This window comes from Natator depressus, chromosome 2, assembly GCF_965152275.1.
Source record: "Natator depressus isolate rNatDep1 chromosome 2, rNatDep2.hap1, whole genome shotgun sequence".
Lineage (NCBI taxonomy): Eukaryota > Metazoa > Chordata > Testudines > Cheloniidae > Natator > Natator depressus.
In genome coordinates, this window is record NC_134235.1 from 187,946,503 (window position 1) to 187,973,399 (window position 26,897).

General features: G+C 42.3%; 1 protein-coding gene across 1 annotated transcript in view; it reads left to right on the forward strand.

Annotated features, from left to right (window-relative positions):
* Positions 1–1,724: 1,724 nt before the first annotated feature.
* Positions 1,725–26,897, forward strand: part of ZNRF2 (zinc and ring finger 2) — an 85,154-nt gene continuing 59,981 nt past the window's right edge. The window contains exon 1 of the mRNA XM_074945593.1: positions 1,725–2,142. Coding sequence (XP_074801694.1) covers positions 1,725–2,142 — 418 coding nt within the window. The remainder of the gene's footprint in view (positions 2,143–26,897) is intronic.

Consider the following 26,897-nt stretch of genomic DNA (forward strand, 5'->3'; position numbering starts at 1 on the left):
ATTTTCAAATTTTACAGAGATCAAAATAAGATTATCTAAAACTTGTTCCTCCACAGGGTCCAAAATGAATGGTCACTATATTCTTAGGTATTCGTTTTTCCATAGGGGGGAGTCTGCCTCCTGAACCTTCTAATGATCCTCTTTCTAGAAACCGAACTCCTAGGTGCACTCAGCTATGTCTATACCGTAGTAACTGCAATGAGTAATTATGTTTGATACACTTCAATGGAAAGTTCACTAATCTTAGGCAAGATTTTCATTCATGTAAAAACTGCCTGGTAAGAATGGAAGCTGCCCACACAATTTCTTTGAACACTATGCTGACATAACAGTATTCATTCATAGCTGCTCCATTTTAGGTGGTGTAGTCCTATGTGTACACACTTCTATACAACTGTTTCCTGTACACAGCAGCCAATGCAGTTCTGCATTGCTGCACACAACTGACAGCTATCTTAATGCATGTAGCTGTGCTTTTTAACTCCCTTCCCCTTTTATGGCATGCACTAGAACTGGATTATTAAATTTTAAAGATGAAGGGCTAAATTCATCCCAGTGCAACTACACTGATGTCTGAATTGCCTAGCTTTTTGTGAAGTCCCAAGCACAAGGGTCATGCTTTTCAGTCTTTTCTCGACAGCCATAACGTTAGAAACTTTTTTTTAAATGAAAGATGAGTTTCTCCCCTAATCTCATGCTTCCAGTTGCTGGGCCTTCAAAAAAGCAAACAAAAAACAACCCCCCTCCCCCAAGAAACAAACAACCCACCACCATCAGGAATCCGGGCAACAATGAATTCTAAGTAAATAGCTTCAAAACATGTTAATTGCCCCTTCAAGAGCCAGAGGAAAGGGGACGAACCCTGAGCGGTGGGGCCCCGCAGCGGCCCTACTTCTGCTGCAACGTACTTGGAAAATAGCTTTTGTATTTGTTTTGGCGCCTCGAGCGCTGGCTGTGCCCCGCTAGCAAGCTGAGCTCCGCTCCTCCAGCAGCAGCTGGGATCGGGAGCGGTAACAGGTGGGCTAACTCCGCAGCAGCCCTTTCGGGCCTCTCGTCAGGGCACTCAGTGGCAGTTCCTGTTTATCCCCCGGTGCCAAACAAAGGGCGGGGAGGGGGGAGTCTGCTCCCGCCGCCTCTCTGCCCTGCGAGAAGGGGCTACGCTTCCCGCAACCACGGAGCCCGGCCTGCGCTCTCCCTAGCGAGCGGGCCCCGGGCCAGCCGGCGGGGTAAGAGGCCGGGGCCGCGATGGGTCTCCAGGCGGCAGCAGGCGACAGGCGTGACTAGGGGCTGGGCTTACCCGGCGCTGCTGGGGGCGGCCCGCGCTGTGCCTAGCTGGGGGCGGCTCCCGCCCCAACCGCCAGTCCCCGGCCGCGCGCCGGGGCCGCCCCCAGGATGGCGACACAGGAGGGGCGGCGCCCGCCCTCGGCACAGCCACGCACGGCGGGCAGAGCGAGCGGTGGGCGGCGGATGGCGGCGGCGGGGCTGGGCCCCCGGACGGTGGCGGCAGCGGGAGCAGCTGCCGGAGCCAGCAGCGCCCCGAGCGGCTCATGGTGGCGCCCGAGACCCGAGAGCAGCGGCCGCTCCGGCAACGCCAGCTGAGCCGGATCCCGGCGGTACCCAGCGCGGGCCGGCCCCCGTCGCTCCCCTCCCCTCGTGGGCTCGCTCCTGCCGGGGTCGCCTCAGGGCAGCGGCGAAGGGCGCCGAGCGGCGCCAGCGGCGGGACGATGGGCGCCAAGCAGAGCGGCCCGGCCGCCGCCAACGGCCGCACCCGGGCGTACTCGGGCGGGGACTTGCCCTCCGGCAGCGGCGGCGCCGGCGGGCGCTCGGCGGGGGCCGGCGGGCGATACGCGCCGGTGGCGCCCCAGGCAGCCCCCGCGGGCTCGGCGGCGGGAGCCGCGGCCGCCGCGCCCGTGGCGGCGCCCCGGAGCAGGTCCCTCGGCGGGGCGGCAGCCTCCGGGGCCAGGGCCGCCCAGTCAGCCTTCAGCATCCCCCACAGCAGCGGCCCCTACGGCTCGCAGGACTCGGTGAACAGCGCGGCCGAGGAGGGCGGCCGGGGGCGGCCCGCAGGGGGCGGAGGACACGGCGGGCCCCGGCTCGTGATCGGCTCGCTGCCAGCGCACCTCTCACCGCACCTGTTCGGAGGTGAAGTACCCACCCTTGCCCCTGTGTGTGTGTGTGGGGGGGGAGGGGGAGACTGCCACCTCTTGTACTACCCCTGCCTGGGTGTGTGGGGTGGGGGTGGGGAGACCTGTAACACTTAGTGCTGCTCCAGCCCTGTCCATGGCGTGGGGGGGAGAGGGGCTAGAGAGACTGTGAGACACTCAGCCCTTCTCCAGACGGGGGACCCTTCACATTATACAGTACCTCAAATGTGTGTGGTGGGGGTAGGGAGTAGACAGGGGTGTTGCAACTATTTCTATAGCGGGGATGCTGAGAGCCATTGAACCAAACTGTAAACCCTGTATATGATGGAAACCGCTTCAACCCATGGGGGGTGTGTGTGTGTGTGGTAGCTCCCCCAGCACCCCTGGTTCCAGCAGCTATGCGAGTAGGTCTCTAACTCTTAGTGATGGTCCAGGAAGAGACTTGAGGGGTAGCACTATTTTTGGTGGGGTTGAGGTAGTGAGTACCCCCCTTGGAGCCGATTTGGTAGTGTTGTGGGGTGTGTGTGTGTGTGTGTGTGTGTGAGTGAGGTTAGCAAAGGAGGCTTTACCCTTCTCTTCCTAGGGAAATCTCGGGCTTGACTCTAGATCACTACCCTAATGTTAGAAGGACAATATATTCTTTCATTTCAGGTTTCAGAGTAACAGCCGTGTTAGTCTGTATTCGTAAAAAGAAAAAAGAAAAGGAGTACTTGTGGCACCTTAGAGACTAACCAGTTTATTTGAGCATGAGCTTTCGTGAGCTACAGCTCACTTCATCGGATGCATAGCACAGTTTCCACAATATGCTATGCATCCGATGAAGTGAGCTGTAGCTCACGAAAGCTCATGCTCAAATAAACTGGTTAGTCTCTAAGGTGCCACAAGTACTCCTTTTCTTTTTTCTTTCATTTCAGTGCACCTTTCTTAGTTAACTGAAGAACTGATTGATTTTCTGTTCCATGTTTCCACATTCTGAATACTTTGTAAATCTCAGACTTATAAAGTGAAGTGAGTGGTTTTTTGTATAGCTCTTTTTTGGCTTGCTCTTGGGAGAGTAGTTTGCGACTTTGAGGGGATTACAGTGAATCATCATTTTGTGAAAGGGGTAGCTTTCTAGTTCCTCCAGGCTTCAGTTTTATCTATACATGCTTCCGCTGCTGGTTCTTGGCCACGTAGGTTTAAAAAAAAATTTAGAGGTCTGAAAGCAGAAGGAAGGAATTTAATAATGAAATAACTCCCCTGCAATGTAGTTCACACAGTAAAAAGGAAAAAAGACCCTCTCTGTCTTGCCACTTTAGACTTTAATATCTGTAATCTGTGCTTGTGTAAATATGCCTACCTACTACTTACATAATTAGGATTTAATTGGATCAAGTATGCATGCAGTTTATTTTAAATCAGACTGAAATCTGTTTTTAGGTACTGATTAAAATGTGTCTGCAACTTGTTCCTGTTTCTCAGTCACTGAATTGTCTGTACTGAAACTTGGTTAATAAAATAGAAGTTATTGTAATGGAAAGTTTCTTTGAATTAGCTTATTTTTTTCCAAAAGAAGAAAATGTATAGATGAGGGGAGGTATTTTAAAAAACAATCTTTAAGAAAATATAGCACTTTTTCCCCCTAAAGACTGCAGTATGTTTCCTGGAGGTGGTAGAAATAGAGGAGGAGGAGCAAAATATTTAATCTATTAAGAATGAAGTTAAACGCTCTGTAAATAGTTTGAAAAAGATGAACTTGTACAATCTTCTGTGCAGAAAAAATTGAACAATTGTTTTAAATTAAAGTTTTTGGTGCATATTATGCACTCTTCTATCTCCCTTTCAAGTGTAGATGTTTAATTTTTTAGGTAAGGTTGTTGAGTTGACTTCTTTCAATGACATTTATTACAAAGGTTTCACTGCTCATATGAGTAAACACTAAGGTGCAACGGGACTGTCCGTTAATGTGTTAGTTCTTTTTTATATCTTTTTGATATCTGTTGTAATTGTCTAGATGAACTTAATACATGTGTGTTATATCTTGTGTAAATTCTGAATTAAATATAGAATGAAATGTCATTTTTTGGGGAAGGGATGCAAGGTGCCTGTCTGTGTGAACTTACTTTCACTTTTGGTAGTGATAAATGAGAGCATTATTTGCAGCAGTGTGGTAATGTAGTTCTGTAATATAAAATGTCTGTAGCTTTACATTTGAGATTTTTAGCCTTCAATGTAAGTGGCATAGACTCAAGAGCAGTAGGTCAAATTAAGATTTTTTTTTCCCCAGTCCTCCTGGCATTTCCTGGATGGTCAACATGTATGTTACAAGAAAAGGAGTACTTGTGGCACCTTAGAGACTAACAAATTTATTTGAGCATAAGCTTTCGTGAGCTACAGCATGTGTGCATCCGATGAAGTGAGCTGTAGCTCACGAAAGCTTATGCTCAAATAAATTTGTTAGTCTCTAAGGTGCCACAAGTACTCCTTTTCTTTTTGGGGATACAGACTAACATGGCTGCTACTCTGAAACCTGTCATGTATGTTACAGACAACCCTACAAACAGATTTCTGTTCAGTTGCATTTTTGTGTATGTGGACCTGAAGACAGTCCTGGTCTCCTGAAGACTCCTAAGTGCGCTACTGGCTGCTCCTAGTGCTCTGATTGAACATGCTAATGGAGAGCATCAAGCCTACCTTAACAAGGAGCATTTGCCCTTGAGAAGGCGAACTTAAGTGTAAGTGTTCTTATAGTGCTGAGTTGCTGCATGTTTATTAATTATTAGTTAAGAGTAGCAGAGCTTTGATGCAAGGATGGCTGCAGTGTTATCAGAGTAGTATGCGTGACAGCTGGTGTGTGCAATTCCTTTTGCAATCACTAGGTACTATGCTATTGCATATTTACAGTCTATATACAGTGAGAGAAAAGCATTAAAACTTAAAGCATGTTGCGAATTTGTTACTCAAAAATAGGAGTCCTTGCTTAAACCTTGCATCACAGCCTTAATTAGATCAGTTACAGACCATATTTTCCTCATTACAATTTCAGGTGATAATTTACATAATTGCTAAGTAGTACCCTATGTTTTCTTATTCATGAATCTATTAAACCAGAGTGCAGAATATTAACTACTTATTGACAGAGATGATATAGAATGTATGCCCTCTACTTATGCAATAATCTTTAACATTGTAAGGTGACTAATCGATGATGGCTGTCAGATATTAGATTTTTGATGATGCAAAATGTAAGCAGCTTTGCTGGTCACAATCTATATCATTTATATCTATCTGTGAATCAGTCTGAAGTAGCTTTTCTTTTTTCATATGAAAATGAATGGCTACTTAATCTAATCCTAGTATTCAGTTTTTTTAAAAAGGGAGGGGAGGACCTTTACATTTCAAACTTTCCTATTATATATTTTTTGCAATTTAAATATTTTGTAATGTGGGTGGCGTAATAACTTTCCAGTGCAATTAACATAGTAAATGTCATAGCTATACACTTTTTAAAAATTCAATATAGTATTCAGATGCTTGGTTCAAACAAGTGGCCCTGTTGTAGATCACAATTTCATAAGACTGTCCATGGGGGAAAATAACTCGGAGGACTGTTTTTGAGCAGTTTCTGACTAGCTTAAGCTTGTCTAGGTATGGTGCTTGGCAGTTACTATGCGTATTGTGAGCGTGCTTCAAGCACCCTCCCTTGTTTTGTAAACTGCAGTTTGTGTTGTTGTTTTTTAACTGAAAACTACAGAAGTTTATTTTGAGAATCAGTTCAGCAGTTTCTTTGGAGAATTAGTTTAATATATAAAGATTAAACTGTATTTTCCTGGCAGAATGCTTGGCTTTGACAATCAATAACACATGGATGTTGCACTTGTAGGACTACTATAATTAATTGGCTCTTATTGAATTGTACTCCATTGTGACTTTTGAATTACCCAGAACAATGTTTAAATATTAGCTATCTAATCTGTTTGTTATAAACTATGTGATTAGTACTAGAGGTATGCTAAAATTAAACACTGCTATATGCTGAGATGTGCAAAAGTATGATCAGTCTGTTATATTTCTTTGGTACAAACTGTAGTAATGTTTAAAAAATAATTCATTCAAAGTCATAGCTCTCCTTTGGGTTAAGATGATCTTGTGTTCATGCTAATTTTAGGCTTACTATCCTTTATGATCAAATATTTCTATATATCTTGTGATTAACTATCAGAGCCAATTCAGTTCAGTAACAAATTTAGGCCCTGATTCTGCAAAGACTTGTGCATATTCTTAACTTTATGCACTGTGAATACAGGGGGGTCCCCAGGGTATGTCGGGGTTACGTTCTTGAAAAGGGTGACGGATACTGAAATGATGTATACTGTGGACCTTCCTCTTCCCCCCCCCCCCCAATGCTGCTAAACAGCTGATCAGAGTAGTCAGGAGGCACTGGGAGGGAGGGGGAGGAGTTGATCGTTGGTCTTGAAAAGAGTGAATACAGTTTAAATTTATGTGCCTAACTAAATAATTTGTGTTTTCAACACTTTCTATTTCTGGTTAAGACTGATGTCTAGGTGTATCCTGTTTAACTCTTAGTGTACCAGAGTTGCTATGATAGGCTTTGTATATGCAAGGATTTTTTGCCAAAAATTTCCCTTTATTGCAACAGCTGGTTCAGCTCCAACAGTAAGAGCTTCAGGGTAGGCAGGGCCAGAGATGATTGGTATCTCTTGGAGAGAGGATACAATATAAAGGGGGCGGGGGGGAAGACGGACCTGATTGTCCTGTGTGTTGCCTCTGGCCCCTTTCCCACTCACCTTGTGCCTCCCATACCTGCTCCAAGCTGGCACCACCGTGCCCCCTCACAGCTCCTCACTCACTTCTCCCATTGCCTCCCCACTGTGTGCATGGTGCAGGAAAGAGTGGGCTCTGCACACCTACTGTCAAGCGGGTAACTGGGGTTCTGGGCAAGGAAGGAATGGGTCTCAGCGGGCTTTTCTGCCCTTTCTGCTCCCCCCCCACAGAAGTGCGCTGGCAGCCCCGTCCTGCTTCCCTGCTCCGGCTGCCACCTAGCAGGGTTCCGCAGGAGTGCTAGGTGTTGATGACTTTCACGGGCACATCTCCCTGGGCTGCACTCATCCTGACTCCCTCCCTGCCAGAAATCTGGTGGGGGAGAGGGGAAATGTGACCCTGTGTGTCCCCCATACATAGCTTCTGGATCCAGGCAGCTACTTTTGTGTTTAACCCCTGTGCCATCTAAAACTCAGAGCTCTGTGTAGATCAAAAGCTTGTACCTTCCACCAACAGAAATTGGTCCAGTAAAAGACAGTGCTCACCCAACTTGTCTCTCTCATATCCTGGGACCAACACAGCTACAACAACTCTGTGCACATCTAAAAACACTAGCAGCTGCTTAGGATTTTGTTTCCACTAGTGCTCCCACCTTCGGCAAGCTGGATTTAGTGATGGCTGGTTGCTATATGCCAAAGATCACAAAAGATTCAGGTTGCTTCCAGTCCGAAGATACCAGTCGCTTACCCCAGGTCAATTTGTACCTCAGATCTCACGCAAAAGACAACGCTTGTAGCCAATCCTATGATAAACTAAGGAATAATTAACTAGGAGAAAGAAATGAGAACTATTTACAGGTTAAAGCAGGCCAGCATATCCACGCAAATGAGTTATAATCTATGGTTCCAAAAGGTCATAGAATTATAGCAGTCTGTCAGCGCTGAATATCTTTTAGGGATAAGCCAAGTTGATCCTGGGGAAGTCTGCTTCTGTTTTGTAGTTCCAGCCTTCTGAGAGATCAGACAGTAAAAGAGAGGAAAATTTTTCTTGTTCATTGTCTCTTTCCTTCTTCCAGAATTCAAACTGATGGGATGACCCCTTTTATATGTAGCCTCTTAATGGGTGTGAAGGGGAAATTAATAAATTCTTGTGATGTCCCACAGTGGCCCATTTAATTTTGATAGCCTTCTTAGTGATAAAGAGGCAATCCCTTCTGACAGGTTGACTGTTTCAGGGCAAAATTTTTTTATAGTTATAAACAAAAACTCAAATATTTACCTTTAACGTGATAAAGATATTATAAGTGAGATTTCTGAAATGCTTGTAAATTACTGCATTCATTAAGTCTAAACACTAAACACATTGTTATAAGTTCAATACCCACCTTAACTATACTAACACAGGTGAAACTGACTGGTTTCCATTAATGAATTTGTCAGTGCTTGGCTGTGGCCTAAAGCTTGGCAAGAGCTGTCACCTGGATTGCCAGCATCACACAGTAGTTTTCAAAAAATGATTTAAAAGTAGTTTCAGGTACTTCACCTATCCTTGAGTCTCTCTAGAATTTTTACTAGCTCTGCGGTTGTATTTTGCTATTTTTTTAATAATGGAATTTATTCCCTTGTTATATAAACTTGCACAAATGACACAGGAATCTGACTATACACACAGTGCTGTCAAATGCACAAAGTTTACTGAATAAGTTATTTTTTGTGATATTTGCATTCTAGTACCTTAGGTGTTGAAACTACAATTGTTTAAAATAGTCACTTCTGTCTTTCTTTTTTTTTTTTTTTTTAAAAGATTGTCCTTTCAGGATAAATTAAACTGTGTGTTGGTGTCATCTTTTTTGACCATTCTGAAGGGGAAAGCTTATGTAAAAAGTACTTTTCTATAGAATACCGCTGGTATAGGAATGACCACCACTGATTTGCAGACACCTCTCGGGTATAACAATGCAGCTGTTTTGCACCAGCAACACTATACATTAACCTTTAGGAGTAAGAAGTGAAGAATAAATTCCTTTAAACCTATAATAGGAATTGAAGGAAAGCAGAATATAAGGCTTGAAATGCTTGCTGGACTTTAGGTGGATGCTGATAGCAGAGGGATGTGAAGTTTGGTTAAAGGAAAGGCAGGTTTTTGGGTTCCCACCAAGGTGTTACTCTGCCTGAAGGGCCACTTTTTTTTTTTTTTAAGCTGACTTGTGTAGGTATGCAGTACGTTTGGGCATGTTCCTATGCTTCCTTTTATTTTCCTTCCCTTCCCTTTTCTAGCTTCTGGGAGAGAAAGTATCTTTTTCTTTCATCCCAAACCTGCTTTTGACTGGTGAATTTTGTGGGGCGGCTTATATTTTGTCTCTTGTCCTTGGCTTTGTGGAAGGGCAAAAAGCTCAAATTTCTGTTTCCCCAAAATCATGCAGGTACCAGTGACGATAGAACTCTTAAGATGAGTCAGTTTCATTCCTGTTGTCAATCTGTATCATCAAAGCTAGGGATGGGTGATTTTGCTTTCTGATTTGGGAGCAGAGGTGCCAAGTACACCTGGCTGGCTGGGCATTTACTGTGATGATTTTCTGTGTGTGGGAGGGGAATGCTGTTGGAAGCACTAAAATTGACCACATTATAAGTCTTGCTGTTGTTTCAGCCCACAAAGGTGTTGGTAGGGCTTGAAAAAGCTACTCTCCTCTGGTGAATAGGAAGCTTTTCCTGGTTATTGAGGGGCTTCAATGCCATTAGATTCTCCATGGAATTAAGCTTTTGCTTTAATAATTTTCTAAATGCTGTGTATGCAGAGATAATCTGTGTGTTCTCAGACAAATCTAGTTCCATTGCTGCTGCTCGTAGCATTCCCAAACTGCAGCTGAGTGAAGACTGACCAGTCTTGTTACTTCTGATTATTGCTTTCAAAACCCTGTGCGCAGCAGTGAAACAGGCAAGAATCATGTCCATGTTGCTTTGCTTCAGCTTTGGAAAGCTCTGAGTGGCAGCCCTGGAGCTATTGTTTGCGAAAGAGGATTAAAATAGTCGCAAAGTTGGAAGTGGATAGTCACAGAAAGATGTGCATGTGCACACACGCTTTTCTGCAGTGACTGTGGGTTGGGGGAGTGGAATAGAATAGCTGAGGCAGCCACCTTTTGCAGTTCCTAAGGGCTGTAGAATGTGTAGGTGAAGGAGCAGAGAGTGCTGATTCCTTCCAGCGGCTGGCGGAGGTTGGGACATCTTACTTGTATTGCAAACCTATTAACTAGAGTTAAGTCACAAATTGTGGTGTCCTCCAGCTAGTATCCAGGGACATCACCCTCATAGGACTGTACACCCTCCATCTTTGTGACAGCTGAGGCTGGCTCCTTAGAAAGGCATTGTCTCTGGATAGAGGGGGACTGCTATGTTTCATATTGGCCCTAATGTACGATAAACTGCTTCAGCTCTGGTGTTAGGCAAAACACTGCAGTTTTATATTATCAAATATGTTGGAGGGATTGGTTCTGGTGCTCTGTGTATAGTGGAGCCCTAGAACTGTGAACCTCACAAGGATCATGTCAGTTTCATGTTATTGCTACTTGGACAGTAGAGGCATAGGCACCATCAAGGGAAGGTGGATAGAGGAAGGGATTTAAAGTCAGAAAGGATAAGAAATAAAAATGAGAATATAGGGAGTACTTAGAAGGGAAGTACTTAGAAGGGAAAACACAAATAGGGGAAGGGGATGATACATTGGAGAGGGTCTAAGGACAGATTTTATTTCCTCTCTTGGGGCTAATTGTGACTAAAAGAATTGGGGAAGCATTTCACATTGATGTTGTTTGGCTCCCTCATCTCCGTTACTGAAGGAAATAGTATTGATGAGCTTCACAGGAATCCTTGTCCAGATCTCTGAAGAGAGAGGGGCCACTGTGATAGGGTGGCTTTGCAATGGGCCAAGTAAGTGATTGGAAGGGGAGAATGGGAATTAGATCATGTTTGAAAAGACCTTCCCCCCACCCCCCCGCCCGTTCCTTCTTCTCCCAAAGAAGTAAGTAGAGGAGCCGAATAATAGAATGGGCAGTACTGTAACTAGGGTTGGGGAGAAACTCAAATGCAAAGATTTGGTCTTGGGGAGAGAAGCAAATTGCTTAATTTTACTAGGGTGTGTAATTGTTTCTTCTGATACCAATGTAACAGTAATATCTGAGCCTTTGGGTTGTCAGTTCAAACAAAAACTCCTGCATAATTTGTGTATACTCGCATACACTCTTCCTGCTTCCTTGGCATAATAGAAATGAAGAATCCTGTTCTTCTAGGATGTTTCCTAATTTTGGAATAATTGCTCGAATCCTGACCGAATATCTCTCCATGTGTCCTCTTGCACACAATTGCACACTAGTTTCTAGCAGCCTTCCAAGTGGTATGTCTTTTTCTAAACATCTCATAAAGAAGATTTTTTTTTATTACTGGTAGGAATCTGAATACACTTCAAATAATTCTACAGCAGGCTGAGCACCAAAGGTTTTAAACTATTTTGGTAAGTTCTCCCTAGCCCTTGCCAGTCATTTTAGGGAACTCTACCATATAGATGTTCTTGATTCACTGTCTTTTTTTTATACAGCCACATTTGAAGCCTTTAACCTCTGAATAATTCTGTACATAGATGAGATTTTTTTTCTACTGAAATTCTCCTGTAACTGCAGCTGCATGAGCCAAATAATGCTTTGTTTAGAGTTTTCTGAAATGCTCCTGCATCTTGTTAATGGTTTAATTACTTGCTGTAATCCCCTTCATTAATTTCCACAGGCTGTGTTCACTTACAGTGGGGATGGAGCAGATTGCTGTTGTTCACAGTGATGTTATTCTGTGAAAAGACAGAGTGGAAAGCCTTTGCTTTCTGCACTCTGAGACTTATTTTTGAGCATCTTGAGTATCTGCCTCTTATGGATCAAGGAAAAAGAAATCATCTAAAACGCACAATTCCTGAAGTTTAAAATGTGCATAATCAGGTGTATGAGCAATGATTTTTGCTCAACTACCCCAGTTGGGAATGTGTTGAGCTCACATTTTTCAAAAACAGGCACTAAAAGTTAGGCTTCAAAGGCCATATTAGTATCCTGACTGTCAAAAGTACTGACTCCCATTGGCTGGCTACCTGACAGGTTTCACAAAAGTGGGAAGACAAACCAAAATAATCCATGAGACTTATTTCCAACCTGAAATGAACATGCAACTCATTACCAGTGCATGTGTCCCTGTTCCCTATGCATATGCAGAGAATTAATATTGCTCTGAAAAGATCAGGAAACCTACAGGGTTTCCCCTAGGGGGTTGAGATGGCTGATTCCAACTCACAAACAAAACACAAGTGTTGCTTTAGATTTGGCTTTGTCACCTTTCCTGTCTCTGTTAGCAGCTGACTTATCTGGGAGTTCTCTCCTTTTTAAGCCTTGCCCAGTCCCAAATGCGTGGGTGTGCTGCATATGATGGTGGAGATTTTTAGTAGATTCTGCTATTGTGTTGACTGACTTAAATGTACCATAAATTTGGAGTTCATGTAGTGCGTGCACTTGACATTTCTTCTAATTGACAAATATATAAAAAAACAACAACAACAAAAAGATGAGCTTTTGTAAATTATTCTCCCTCATATATGAATAGGGAGTTTACATAAAGGATTCATATGGCAGCAGCCTTTATTTGTAAATTTTTTAAAACTAATGCTGTTCACACATCCTTGCTAGCCACTCTGACTGAAATTATTACCTTCAGCAATCATTTTGTACTGTGATTTCATCACATTTTATAAGCGAGAGAAGGTCATATGCTTTCATGCTAGTTAAACATATAGGTGCTCCAAGCAGAATTTTTGATTTCAGTAAAGTAGTACTCTTCTTTTTGTCAGTACTGAAACAATGCCTAAGCATGTGGTATTTATGGACACTGTTGCTGAAATGGTGTTTTTATTGTTGTTATGAAAGATTCTATGGCACCTTGTAAATCTGGTGTTCAAGTTTAAATTTGTTTGGGATAGTTACATACTTCATTATTGAGGCTACTGGTACACGCAGTAAACAGACTTGTTTAAGTCCCATTAAAACTCAAGAAAATCAGCTTGCCAAAAGAAAAGGATGAGGTGATAATGAAAAATTCTGTCTTGAGCCATCTCGGGAGAGCATTGCATTTGTTCGGAGTGGCTTGCAATAAAGACTGTTTGTCTGTTAAAGTGTGTCAAAGTAGGCCCTTAGTTTCTATTAGTATAGCAGAAGTTGTGTGATGACTGTCATTGTGAACTTTGGTTTCATGAAAGGTATTTATAACTTGGTAAAGATTTGCTGTATGCTGAAATGTGCCTGGAAGAACTTTTTGAGAGAGATCTTCAAAAATGCAGTTTGCTTATTTTAAAGGAAAACATTTAAAAAATTTAAAATGATCCCATATTTTCTCAGAAATAATGGTACTTGCTTTCTAAAACTTACTCAATTCCTGGCGCCCAGACACTCTCATACCTGGCATTTTAAGTGCTGGGGTTACAGGGCTCCTACCATATAACCCATAAATCAGGAGGGACTCTCTTCAGCCTACCCCTAGGAATCAACTCACTCATCTAAGTCCTCTTCCTCGCCTCCTGTGAGGGGGACAGAGGATACTAAAGGGGGTGGGGAACCCCTGCCAGTGAAGGCCTAAAAGTCTCTTCTGTCCCATAAGCACAACACCCATCAGCAAAATCCTAGGTCTGTAAAAAGGAACGGTTCCCAGAAGTAACTGCACTGGAAATCGGCTGCAAGTTGTGATTAATATATATTCTTCACAACTCAGAGATGGATGTAGCTTTCATTTTCAGAAGGTACACACTATACATTTTTCAAGTGATTTATTTTGAAAACTTTTCAGATTAGTTTTACAGCTATATCAGAAAATGAATGATTGTTTGGTTATTTCATTTACCAAAAGTAACTAAAGCAGATACTTATGAAGTCATTGGGAGGTGAACTAACTCCAGTTCAACAGGTTAATCATTAATATTTGGAGGATTTGCTTGCCATGCTGTATTAGGATGAGAACATCACCAGACAGACATTTTTTTTTTAACTAAAACAACAACGTTATGTATTCTGGATTTTTTTTCTTCCACAGCACACATAATATTTTAACCAAACAAGCACATGATTTTTTGAATTTAGCTAAACATTCAAGTTTTTTAAAATCAGGTTTGTTTTTGTTAAAATTGTGTTAACTAAAATAGTTAAATGAAATATTTTTAAAAAAATAATTAAATAGACTGTCAGCCAGGTCAACATGAGAAACTTAAAATATTGGCTTCTGCAGTTAGCTCGGTCATCTTCACCTTCATTTTCCTGTTTGTTCATAATCTGGAAAAGAAAAACAAGCTTTCCTGCTTTTGCAGGTCCCAAACGGTTTCTCAATTAGAAATGAATTAGTCCAAAGGTAGAAAATATTCTTTCTACTCTGGCAGAAGTAGCTATGGCTGTTAAAAGTGAAATTATTACTTCAACAGTCTCTGAATCCAAGTGCGTAAGTGACTTCCACCAGTTCACTGGGGTGACTTTCTTTAAAGCATCATCAGCAAACATAGATTTCTTGAATGGTTCATCCTTAGCTCCGAGGTTTATTATAGTTGGCATTATGGAGGGATGATGGCTGGATGTCCATGTCATAGCCAGCTCCTCTTCTTCAGCAGTTAAGGTTTGACCCTAGTACCGAGTATTGAGAATATTTGCAAGAAAATGAGCTGGAGATAGTGCTTGTTCCATTCGTTTTGTAATGCTTCTAATTTAACTCTGTCATTGCATATTTCTCTTTTTAAGATCTCACTCGGGTCATTCCAAATTTCAACAGCGAAAGCAATAAAACAGCTATTTCCCTGCATTTTGTTCAAGGCTACAGAAATAGGCTTCAGGCTACTCAGCATGTGTTCAACATTTCTCTTAAGCCCAATGTTAAGAACTTTGGCTGTGACAGTGCCATCTATTTTTTCATGATTTTGTTCACAAACGGTCATCAGATTCGGCCAGTTCTTGATATAGTGCTCAAAACAGTCCACTACTGAGTTCCATCGCACGTCTTGTGGGAGAGTTAGCTTGGTTCCTCCCACTTTTTTCAGAGCAGCTGCTACAAAGTGGTTGTTATGGAATTATTTTGCAATTTCAACAACATTAGCCTGTATTCTTGGAATACTGAAGTCTTTGGCTAGGAGGTGCATCAGATGAGCACTGCAACCATATGTTGTTAGCTTGGGACTCTCTTCTAAATAAATTCTTCTCATCTTGGATACATTTGCAGCATTATCTGTGACCAAGCTGCATACTAGACATTTAAATTTTTTTCCCACAGTTTGTTATAGCTTTTACTGCTACGTCTTGTAAGTATTCTGCTGTGTGTGCATTTCCTGATGTATCAATAGTTTCTGTAAGGAAGACATTCCCTTCTTCTGTTGTCACACAAGCATATACAACAGGATCATTGTGGACATTGCTCCACCCATCAAGACTCGGGTTAACAATTTCACCCTCTAGACTTTTTGCACACTGCTCAATTTCTCTTTCATACACTTTATCCAGCAATTTGACTGCAACATCTGCTCTGTTGGGTGGACTGTACCCTGGTCTTGATGACTGAACCATGTTAATGAAGTGTGGGTTCTCAATCATACGGAAAGGAGAATTTGTTGCATAAACAAACCGAGCAATTTTTTCATCAGTTACCTCTTTTTGTAATTTGCTGGTTCTAATCACAAACTTATCTATGGTTGTTTCTGGATGATGGAGATATCTTTTTTTCTTTTTGCTAGAGGTGATATACTGTGGCTGTGACATACATGATATGACTGAAACACTATCATGGCAGATAACTCTGAAACTATAGAAAATGACGGTGATCTTGAAGGTAGATAGTCTTCAGAATCCTGTAGGTTGAGGATGGATTCTCCTAAACAAAATAAGTCAATGCCGTTATTTAATTATTATTACCATACTGCTCATTTAGTATTATTCATTGCATTCACTGACACTAAGTACTACTTTAAAAGTGAAATTGTAAAAGAAAAATCTGCCTATTTCACTTATTTATTTTTTTTTATCACAACTGCATCTAAAATAATAGTACCATAGAGTAACAACTATATTTTTTTGCTCAAACATGAGAATTCAAGAATAGTCCAGAAGGAAGACAGGTAGTCCAAGTATGAAATAAAAAAGTTTACCAACCTGAAGATCCTGCATGTTCAGACATGTTCTTTTCATCATTTTCAATGCAGCTTCCTCCTGAGAAGGAACACTTCTCATGATGTTTTATTTAGGCAACCAGGCCTTGCATTTCTTTGTTGCACTGTTTGCATTTTGCACGCATGCCTGTCTTACACACAGGTAGAGGAACTTCATTAAAATATTCCCAAACTGGGTCTCTTCTATGGCCTGTTGCCATTATAGGTTTTCCTTTCTAGTGAGAGAATGGTATGGTAGATATCCAATCAATGGAGGACTACACTCAGAAAGACCTCAAGACTTCTGGAATATGCTGCTCAAACAGTTTCACTTTTGTTTCTACTGCTTGTCCCTCCTTTCTCACATTTATTTCCAGACTTATTCTCCTTGTCCAGATCTATTCCACCCCCAACCATCTTGTATTCATTGAGCTTTTTGAAACTTTGCACTTTTAGAGAGGTAAGGGATTGACTCTGGGTACACAAATTTACAGAGGGACAGTAGGGTTGAGGTCTGTTGTTTCTCACCTTATATTAATATATTATATTATATATTAAAACATTTTTGCTGTTAACAAGCATGTTATCTCTGGAGACACAAATCCACAGTTTGAGAACTGCAAAACTAAGACTCTCTGATGGTGCTCAGTCTAGAAGATACCGAGTCCCATTGGGTAGATAGAAAGATTAACCTAAATAATCTATACAGAAGCCCCTGGAATCCCATAAGGTTGGGTCCCTAATCCATAAACTATTGGAACTCATTTACAAAATTTTTCTTAAACATTACATGAATATATTGTCTCATACTATAGAATTAGAATTTATAATCCCTACTCCATGATGAGCTATCATTGAGATATAAAGTATCTTAATTAAAACTATCTTTAGAGAGGTTTTTTTCCTCAAAAATCATTTTATCAAAAAAATCTGATTTAAATAAAAATCGGATTTTTTTGACTTTTTTAAAAAAGTCATTGATTTTTATCCACCCTGCCGGAGGGCAGGGAATTAGAGTTCAAATAGATGACCAAAGAGGCAAGAACAGGCATTGTGGGACACCTACCAGAGGCCAGTCGCAGCGCTGTAATTGACCAGGGTGTCTACATTGACACCGCAACGCTGTAGTCACGGCACAGAAAGCTGTACGCCTCTTTTTTTAAAAAAGCGCTACAACTGCGCAATTTCTGTGTACTGAGTGGCTTGGCAGTGTTTACACCTTGGGAGTTACAACACAGAAAGCTGCTTTACTGCGCGGAAACTTGCCAGTGTAGACCGGGCCTAAATAAGCTAATAGCAATTTAATTGTAATATAGCATTGTGATCTGTTTTAAAGGAGAAGCTGTGCCTTTTGCGATGTATGCTTATCTCTCAGTTTTCAGAGCATTTAATATACAACAGAAAGCTTTCTGGATCTCCGTATGCCCAGTTTGATGGCTGTTTCTATTGAGGAAGTGCTCTGGTGGGAATGAAGCAGGCTGCATTGTTTTAAGGCATTTTGTGTGTCTCAATACCTGATTTGTCTCAGTTGCTGTTGCATGTCCCAGCAGTGCTGTCTTCCAATGCTCCATTCAAAACAGGATGGATCAATAAGGCAGCCTTTTTAAAAAAAATAGACCGTCCTATATATAGTAGAACCAGACAACTCTTTTTGTTAGTTGGTAAACTTGAAGCTGCTTTTTCCAGTATCCGTAGTAAAGCCAGATGCAGCTTTTTTAAAACTTGAAATGCATGACATGACTATCTGGAACACATTTCTTTTCAGAGCTCAGTCAAATTATGGTTAAGGTTGTCTGGCCAAACTTGAACCTAGTAGGAGATGTTCTTGGTGATTTTTCTCCCTTTTTAAAATTCACTCGGAGGAAGGGAGTTATTTTTGCATCTTTATGTGTGAAAGTTTCAGGCTTCTTCTCTTGCAAGGGTTCATTTTATGCTAGAAATTCTGAAACTCCCAGGAATTGCCACAATCTGACTACTTTAGATAAGAGCTCCCTTCTAACAGTGCCCTAACGGAGGCCATCCACATTCTTCATGGCTATATATACTGACTACTTCCCCAGAGAGTAAAAATAAAAACCAAAGATGCCTGGTCATGGCCTGGCTGCACAAGATCTAAATTATGTATTTGACCTGTCTACTTATATCTTTACCGTAGAATCTGAGTAACTGCAAGCACTTAAAAATAGAAATAACAATCACTTTATCTTCCTTTGCTTTCTATAGGAGAAATAGTGTCAGGTTCTCTCTCTCTCTCACACTCACACACAGTCTCCTTTATAAAAACAACAAGAAAAAAGTTTGAACATCCTAGTCCAAATATCTATTCAGCACCTAGACCTTGGACAGCTCAAACTCTAAGATTGGTTCATGAGCATCTGCTCCAAGGCATAGGCTTTGTCAGACAGGATTCTCCTTGCTAACCTCTAGAAAGCAAGGTACCTCCAAGAATCATGTGCTGTAGGGTTTTTTTTTTTTTTTTTTTTTGGTCTTAGGGTAGGGCTAGGCAATCCTGTGTTTCAGAGACTGGAGTTGCTTTAGTTGGCTTGGACAAAGTTATTCTCCAGGTCTCTTTAGATGTAGGAAGTAACTTTAGCAGTGCTGAAGGGCACCAAATATGGCCTTTCTCTGGAAGGTCACCTTCCAGTCTTCCTTAGTCAAAGTTGCTGTCCATCTTGAATACCTTCTGTCTTCAGTTTCCTCATGCATCTTTAACTGCTTCTTCAGGTTTTGCCTTCTTTTGAACCTGCTACCACAGTATCTCTTCAGCTTTGGTTCTGGAAAGTAGATTTCCTTGTTGGCATTGTTGCTGCCCTGTCCTATGTTTCTTTTCTGTTTTAGTTTTCCACCTGGATAAGTGCTCCTAATTCTTTGCCCAAGGTATTGTCCGGCTTGCCCTTTAATCTGGATTTTCCTTGCTAGTTTCTGCCTTCCAACTGATGGGGGAAGAGGAAGGCCCTATGCAATTCATTTCCCTGGGTGCTCATTTTTTGGCTACCCTCCTTGACCCTTTCTCTTCACACAACTTGCTCAACTCCCTTCGTACAGTTTGTTACACACACTTTTCAAATGAAAACACTTAACTATTTGACCTGAGAGAAATAAATCTGGAGGAACTTCAGAGCACATTATTCTGATATACTGTTTGAATTAATGTGGGGGAGAAGTCTTGAGCAATGAGGAAGTTCTCTGAAAGTGAGCTTAACCTTTAAGTAACAAACATTTTTTACCAGACAAGAAGCTAGAAACATCTACTCTAAAATAGTCACTTAAGGTAAAGGCAATTTTGCATCTAGTGAAGCTGAAAGTAACATACAAAGATAGAGGAAGGAGAGAGAACACAGAGCTAAATATTTAATTCATTTCTATTTCTGCTTCAAAAACTATTTAAACGTGGTAAGACTTTGACTCAGATGTGTGAACACAGGACGTGTAAATATTCCACTGACTCTTTTCCCTTTCTCTTTATGACCCTGCCTTGAAAAAACTAAGAGGCCTGAATATTTTCCATTGTTAAATGGAGTTTATTTAAGATAGTGTAGTAGACTTTTTCTGCTTAATGTTATCTTTTTACAAATATTTTGTGATATGTCTTTTGGATATCTGAATCCTATGGTAAATATTATCTCTCTTTCTACATTAAAGACTCCTCTGTGTCTGTGCATCACTTGTGTTAAGTTGTTGCTTCTGACACAACATTTAGCTTTACCCTGTTTACTCTCAGATTACAAAGTCATTTTAAGTTTTTTTCCTTATTGGAAGACATCGCCTGCATCTCAGGAAAATCTGTTAAAATAGAATATAGATATTTCTATTCCTAACAAAAATGGAAAGATCAGTAGTAAACAAAATGAGTTTTAAAGTTTTTCATTGCATTGTAAAAGCTGCACTGCCAATTAAGTGTCCTATGTAATTGAACTGTAACTAAGGCTCCCCAACTGTGCTTTGTTTTGGTTGGATGTCTGCCAGATAACCTTGGGAACTGTGGCAAAACTATTTGGTGTTTGCTGGTGAAGCATCTAAAGTTTTTTCTTTTTGAAATACTCCTGTTACCTTAAATTTCTCTTTATTGCACATAATTTTTGAAACTCTGAAATACAGTTCAGTATTACGGTATATTTGTAAAGTAATGCATTGATAAAAGCCTTAAAGTTTTGTAGGTGGAATTATTTTACTAGTATTTTTGTTCAGCTCTATTAAGTGGTGAATAGGTATACAGTGTCATTATTTTTTATTGTTTATATTTTCACAAAATGTACTGAGCCTGTAACTTGGAGGAGGCATTTATATTCACTTGGAGGGGTGGGAGGAAGGGAGGAACACCTTTACTTTTAAAGGTGGTGAGCCATTGCTGAGATGGTGAAGTGGTGACCAATGAATAGCAAGTTCCCTTCCTAAAATTATTATTGATAGAAGGGCACCCCTGAAAATAGGGGTCAAAAATAGAAATGCTGACACAACAATTACTATACCAGGGCACTGCATGTTTCGTAAAATTGGCTAAAATGCTAGTGCATAAGAACTTAGTTGATTATAAAACTATGCATCCGTTTGTGGTAACTACTGCACTAGTTCTGGCACTTCCTGAATACTCAAACTTGTCATATATACTATTTTTTTTCCAAATAACAATAGAATAGAAAGTTGTATTGCCCTTTTAGCTGCTTAAAAATTACTTGGGTTTTTTTTTTTTAACCACTGAACTTTTCCAAGTAATTCCAAACAATTTCCCTGGCTTTTTTAGGCATTTGAGTGCTGAGTGGTACCATTTTCAGGTTTGTCAGATGTCCAGCTAGTCTAGAAGTAGAGCAAGCTATAAGCATTGGCATTTTAATCCTCTGTATCTTGGGTACTGTAGGTAAACTGGCGTGTAGAGATTGCAGTCTAGCAAATCTCAGTGTACATAGGCCAGTCTGAAACCTTTGATTTGAAGACCTCAGGTGAATTTTTTTTATATATAACTAAATAAAAAGCCTTCTGTGCTTGTCTTTCTGGAGTAACTAGCTTATTGCCTACATTGTGAAAACAAGATTGCCCTGTCTACATATTTAGTTGGCTTTTAACAAATCTTGGTAAATGTAGTAAACCAATGAATTTAAAGCACTGGTTAGTTTCTTTCCCTTCCTAAAGATTATTATATGTGCATAGTTCTTCAAATGTAGAAGCGGACAACTTTTTCTGTTAAACGAAACTTAATTATAATGTAGTTCTGAATGTCTGTGAAACCAAGGCATAATATTGTAATGTGCATACATTAGTGAAAGAGGAAAATCTGCATGTGGATTTCATTTTTACTGTAGCTAGTCTTTCCAGAAGTTCTTATGTGGATGTGACGTAAGCCCTCAAATGGCTTCTGTTTTGCTTTTATTCTTGCCTCTTTCTTGGTGGCTTTTATGCATTTCAGCTCAGTAGGATAGATTGTTGTTCTCGGTTTAAAATCAGTCCTGTGCTTGTGTAAAGTGTCAGATTGACAGCACTGTAGATGTCACTTATTCATAGAATAAGTTCAGCATTTATTTGATGATCTTCAGTACTGAACAAGGATCCACCTGGAAGATGAAAGAGAAGTTTAGTTTCCTTACCTGTAGCATTTATTCAAAATAGAGGGCATCCCCTGGTCTGGAGACTACTTGGGAGTTAGACTTGCTCATTTCCCTACAGTGGAAGCAATTTAGGCTAATGCCCGGCATCCATCCTTCCTCCAGTGAGTTCAGATTCCCTCTCCTGGTCTGCTGTAGCGCTTCATGCTGCCCCTAAGGAGAACTGAAACTACACATAGTAGAAAACATTAATAAAATTACTGTAGATTATTAGAATAAAAGGTATAACAGGCAAACACTTCAGACAGAGAAATAGATTAGTTTAATTGGAATTTTGTTCTTTTTTGCACAAACTCAGGACCTGGACTGCATATTTTCTTTTCTAGAGGAAAAAAGGAAGATGTTTGGTTTTTTTTTTTTTTGTTTTGTTTTTTTTTAATTGGCAGAGCTCCCAACTCATTTACTTTCCTAGCTGATGCAGTTGCTATAAGAGAGAGAAAAGATATGGTGAGGCCTCCACTAGAGGCTTAAAGGTTTTGTGAAGACTTTCAGAATGTCACAGTTCCACTGGCAGTTTTTCTCATCATAGCTTTTGTTCAAGAGAAACTGGAGATGTGAAGTGACAGTTGTGATGGGTTCCCCCTGAGGTGCCACTGAGCCCCCCTGACCCACTAGCCTAGGCTCCCTTTACAACAGGGGTGGGCAAACTTTTTGGCCCGAGGGCCACATCAGGGTATGGAAATTGTATGGTGGGCCATGAATACTCACGAAATTGGGGGTTGGGGTGCAGGAGGGTGTGAGTGCTCTGGAGTGGGGCCAGAAATGAGGAGTTCAGCGTGTGGGAGGGAGCTCTAGGCAGGGGGTTGGGGTGTGGGAGGGGGCTCAGGGATGGGACCGAGGGGATTAGAGGGGAGGAGGGGGATCAGGGCTAGGACAGGGGGTTGGGGTGCAGGAGGGGGTCAGGGGTGCAGGCTCTGGGCAGCACTTACCTCAAGCAGCTCCTGGAAGCAGCAGCATGTTGCCCTCCAGCTCCTACACGGAGGTGTGGCCAGGCAGCTCTGCGCGCTGTCCCGTCTACAGGCGTCGCCCCTGCAGCTCCCATTGGCCGCGGTTTCCCAGTAAATGGGAGCTGCGGGGGCAGAGCGCGGAGCCCCCCGGCTGCCTCTAGGTGTAGGAGCCGGAGGAGGGACATGCCACTGCTTCTGGGAGCCGCGCGGAGCCACAGCATGTGCGGAGCAGGGCAAGCCCCGGACTCTGCTCCCCGGCGGGAGCTCGAGGGCCAGATTCAAACTTCTGAAGGGCTGGATGTGGCCCCGGGGCTGTAGTTTGCCCACCCCTGCTTTACACTGTACTGCTGTGCCCAGCCTGTCAAGCCCTCTCCGTGGCTCCAGCACACATACAGGTAGGGACACACCCAGCTGCAGTACATACAGAGCTGTGATCAGCTGTACATGGGGAGGCTATAGTTAAGGAACTGCCCCACTACCCAAGTGGCACCCCACTTTGGCGTGTAAACCCAAAATTATACTGTTTTGCGCTGCACAGAGGTCTCTACAGCATCAGCTCATGAAATTCACCCCCTCCCTCAGTGTAGAGAAGGGTATGCAACAGCTTTCTGCCCCAAGTTATGCCTCCCACACACTGGTTTTAGACAAAGCAAAAATATTTTATTAACTACAAATGATAGGTTTTAAGTGATTATAAGGGATAGCAAACAGATCAAAGCAAATTACCTAGCAAACAAACAAAACATACAAACTAAGCTTAATATACTAAAGAGATTGGATATGAGTAGCAAATTCTGACCCTAAATGATGATTCAAGCAGGCTGAAGAGATTCTTAAGGGCCATCTACACTTCTTACAGCTTAAAAACCCCAGGTATTCCTTTCACAGGCTAAAAATCCCTTTAGCCTGGGTCCAGCACTTCCTTTCTCAGTTCAGTTTTTTTTCCCTCTGGTGTTTCCAGGAGTCTCTTTGGGTGAGGAGACAGTGAAGAACCACAGTGATGTCACTCCCCTGCCTTAAATAGCTTTTGCATATGGTGGGAACCCTTTGTCTCGAAGCTTGGTTCCCACTCCAGTCAGTGGAAAAACACTGGTATTCCAAGATGGAGTCCAGTACCAGGTGGCACTGGTTACATGTCCTTGTAGTGCCACAGCAGCCATTGCTTAGAGGCCATTTGTAGCCTCCTCAGGAAGACTCTGTGGTGTGAGATAAACTTCTTCTAAGACCTATTGTTTTCTCCTAATGGCTCATGAACCTGAATCGACCCTTCCCAGCCAGCCATCTAGACTTAGTGCATTCTGCCTAGTGGGCGTTCCCCAAGTGTAAACACATTCGTGATACAGATACATTGTCAATATTCCTATCTTCAGATACAGAAATGATACATGCATACAAATAGGATAATCATATTCAGTAAATGATCTCACGTGACCTGTCTTGCATAAAATACATTAATTGTCATCATAATATAATAATATTACTGCGAAGAATATCGGGTGCAGTGTTACAAAGGTGAAAGCAAATACCAAAAATTTTATTAATATTGAAAGCAGAAGACTGTAGAGGTGGAGGATTGAACCTTTTAGCTATTTGTGGCTTAATCCTTAATAGAAGCTACCCATGAGAAATTGGAGAGTCTCTGAGGTTATGTAGAGTTAACTTGAGTGATCAGCACCAAGTCTGAGCGCCTGAAAAACTGTAAAAGTTGTTGCATCCACACTGATGCTGTACTCACTTGTGTGAGATGCTTGGAGTTCTGGAGGCATATTCAATGACATAAAGAGTGGATTAAGGCTGAGGTCTGTTGTGACAGATATTGTAACTGCGTGAAGGATCTTTGGGGGAACATATTATATTAAGCTTATGTACTACTGTGGGCTAGGGGTTGTATGTATGCTGGTGTTCTACTCCGTGGGGGAGGGTTTACCACAGCTAGTTTAGGAACTAAAACAGTGGCGGGTGATTAAAATGAATCACTCATATTGTAAACACTTCCAGAGAGTTACCACTCCCAGTACAGGTTCACGTACGGTTGTTCAAATTGGGTTTCCAGAGATTAGGAAAACAAAGAAAGGGCTTTGGGCATGAAAGGGCAGTGTTAAAGTGACTCAGGACCTTCTTTCTGATCTAGCAGGTGGACAAGACCTTCTGTCCAAGGACCCCAGCCCTTCTGGAAGGTTTGGAAAGACTTTGACCTACCAGAGCCCCATAAGACCTCTGAGCTTTTAGCATGTGTGTAGGAACTTTTATTGTTTTTATGTTTTCTACTAATGTTTTTGCCTTAAAAATGTTTTGCAGCTTAGAAAGAGCTGTGTAGTAATGTGTAACTGTTGGTAATACACTATTCATAGTCCTTGGAGAGAAAGCAAAGCACAGATGCTAGCCTTTAGGCAGACTGGCTTGTTGTGGTTATTACAATATAATACAGGCTGCTGAGAAACCTTAAAACCCCTTGACAGGAAGGGGAGAGACACCGTGTCCACCCAAGAGAGGTGATTGCTGGGAGCAAGGAGCTCAGTGGTATTGTAACTTTTCCCCCTCAAAAGCATTGGAAGTACCGTCTCGATATGTTAGAACTAAAATCTTTTAGGACTGACAATGGCCTAGACTAAGGAGGTGGAATTACTTTGGAAAACACAGGAAAATGCGTGCGGTGAACTAGGTTTTTCCATATACTTTTTTTTGTATTTAGTCTTTTGAAAGGTGATACTGTAAAAATATTGCAGCAGTAAAAACATGGCAGTAAGACATGCATTTGGTTGCGGGTCCTTTTTTTTTCCTATTAAATTTTTAATTATGTACATGCAGAAATGTTCTCAATGAGTTAACCATTTCCTACATAACCATAACTATATTTGAAACATTTGATTATATATAATTAAGGCTACGTTTTAGTCACGGGTATTTTTAGTAAGTCACGGACACGTCACAGGCAGTAAACAAAAATTCACGGCCCATGACCTGTCCATGATTTTTACTATATACCCCTGACTAAAACTTGGGGGGAGGGCTGCCCAGGGTTTGTTGGGGGGTGGGGGCAGCAGCCTGGGATCCCCGCTGGGGCTGGAGGGGGAGAGAGGGTTGGCGGGGCCAGCAGGCTCCTTACCTGGCTCTGCGTCCCCCCCTCCCCCAGCAACAGAGTTTGGGTGTGGGAGGAGGCAGGGGGTTAGGGCACGGGATTGGTGAAGCAGGCTCTGGGCGGCACTTACCCGTGGGGCTCCCTGGAAGTGGCGACCTCCCCCTCTCTCAGCTTCTAGGTGGAGGCATGGCCAGACAGCTCTACGTGCTGCCTCAGCCCAGAATGAAAGCTTCGCAGCTCCCATTCGCTGGGAACCGTGGCCAATGTGATCTGCGGGGGTGGCGCCTGTAGGCAGAGGCAGTGCACAGAGCTGCCCAGCCAATCCTCTGCCTAGGAGCTGAGTAAGGGGGAAGTCACCGCTTTCAGGGAGCCCCTTAGGTAAGCATCGCCCAGAGCCTGCCTCACCCCGCCCCGTGCCCCAACCCTCTGCCCTCACCCACACCCAAACTACTGCTGCTGCTGTGGGGCAGTGGCCTGAGACTGGCCCAGCAGCAGCTGGCGCGACTGGCGCGGGGCTGCCTGAAACAGGTGCAGTGGCTGCTGCAGAAGTCAGAGGTCACAGAAAGTCACGGAATCCATGACAAAGTCGCAGCCTTATATATGATATGAATGGTTGGGGGTTTTCTGTCTTTTAACCGAAACTTCTGTGGGGAATTTGCTTGTATTTTTCATAAGAGATTTGACTCCTGTTGTGGGAAGTATGAACATTTTAGGTAAAACTCTTGCTTGTCTTGCCCCAAGGGGGAAGAGGCTGCAATGTGAAAATGTTGGTATTTAGTGGGTCCCCTTTTGACTCTTCATTAGCACATTAGATGTATTCTTACCTCAGGACTTGAAAGGTCTTTGAGAGGGATGGAAAACTTTTACAGCTGTTTGCTGGTGACTTAGTTAATGACCACCTTGAATGGTCAGAGGTATGCAGGAATTTATAGCCATCCATAATTTCAAGAAGAATGGGTTACTGGACAGAAGTATTTGCATTTAGGGAAGAGTTCCTTGCTCTAACATGCACTGTATACGGATAAGTGGGTATACAGGAATGAGACGCATTTGGAGCCCTTTTTTCTTTAAACTGACTTTTCTACTACAGAATCACAGCCATTTGGATTGTCCACTGGCATGGCAGACTGGTTCCCAGAGACTAGAATGTGCTTTACTGGAGTTCCAACTCTAGCTCTCT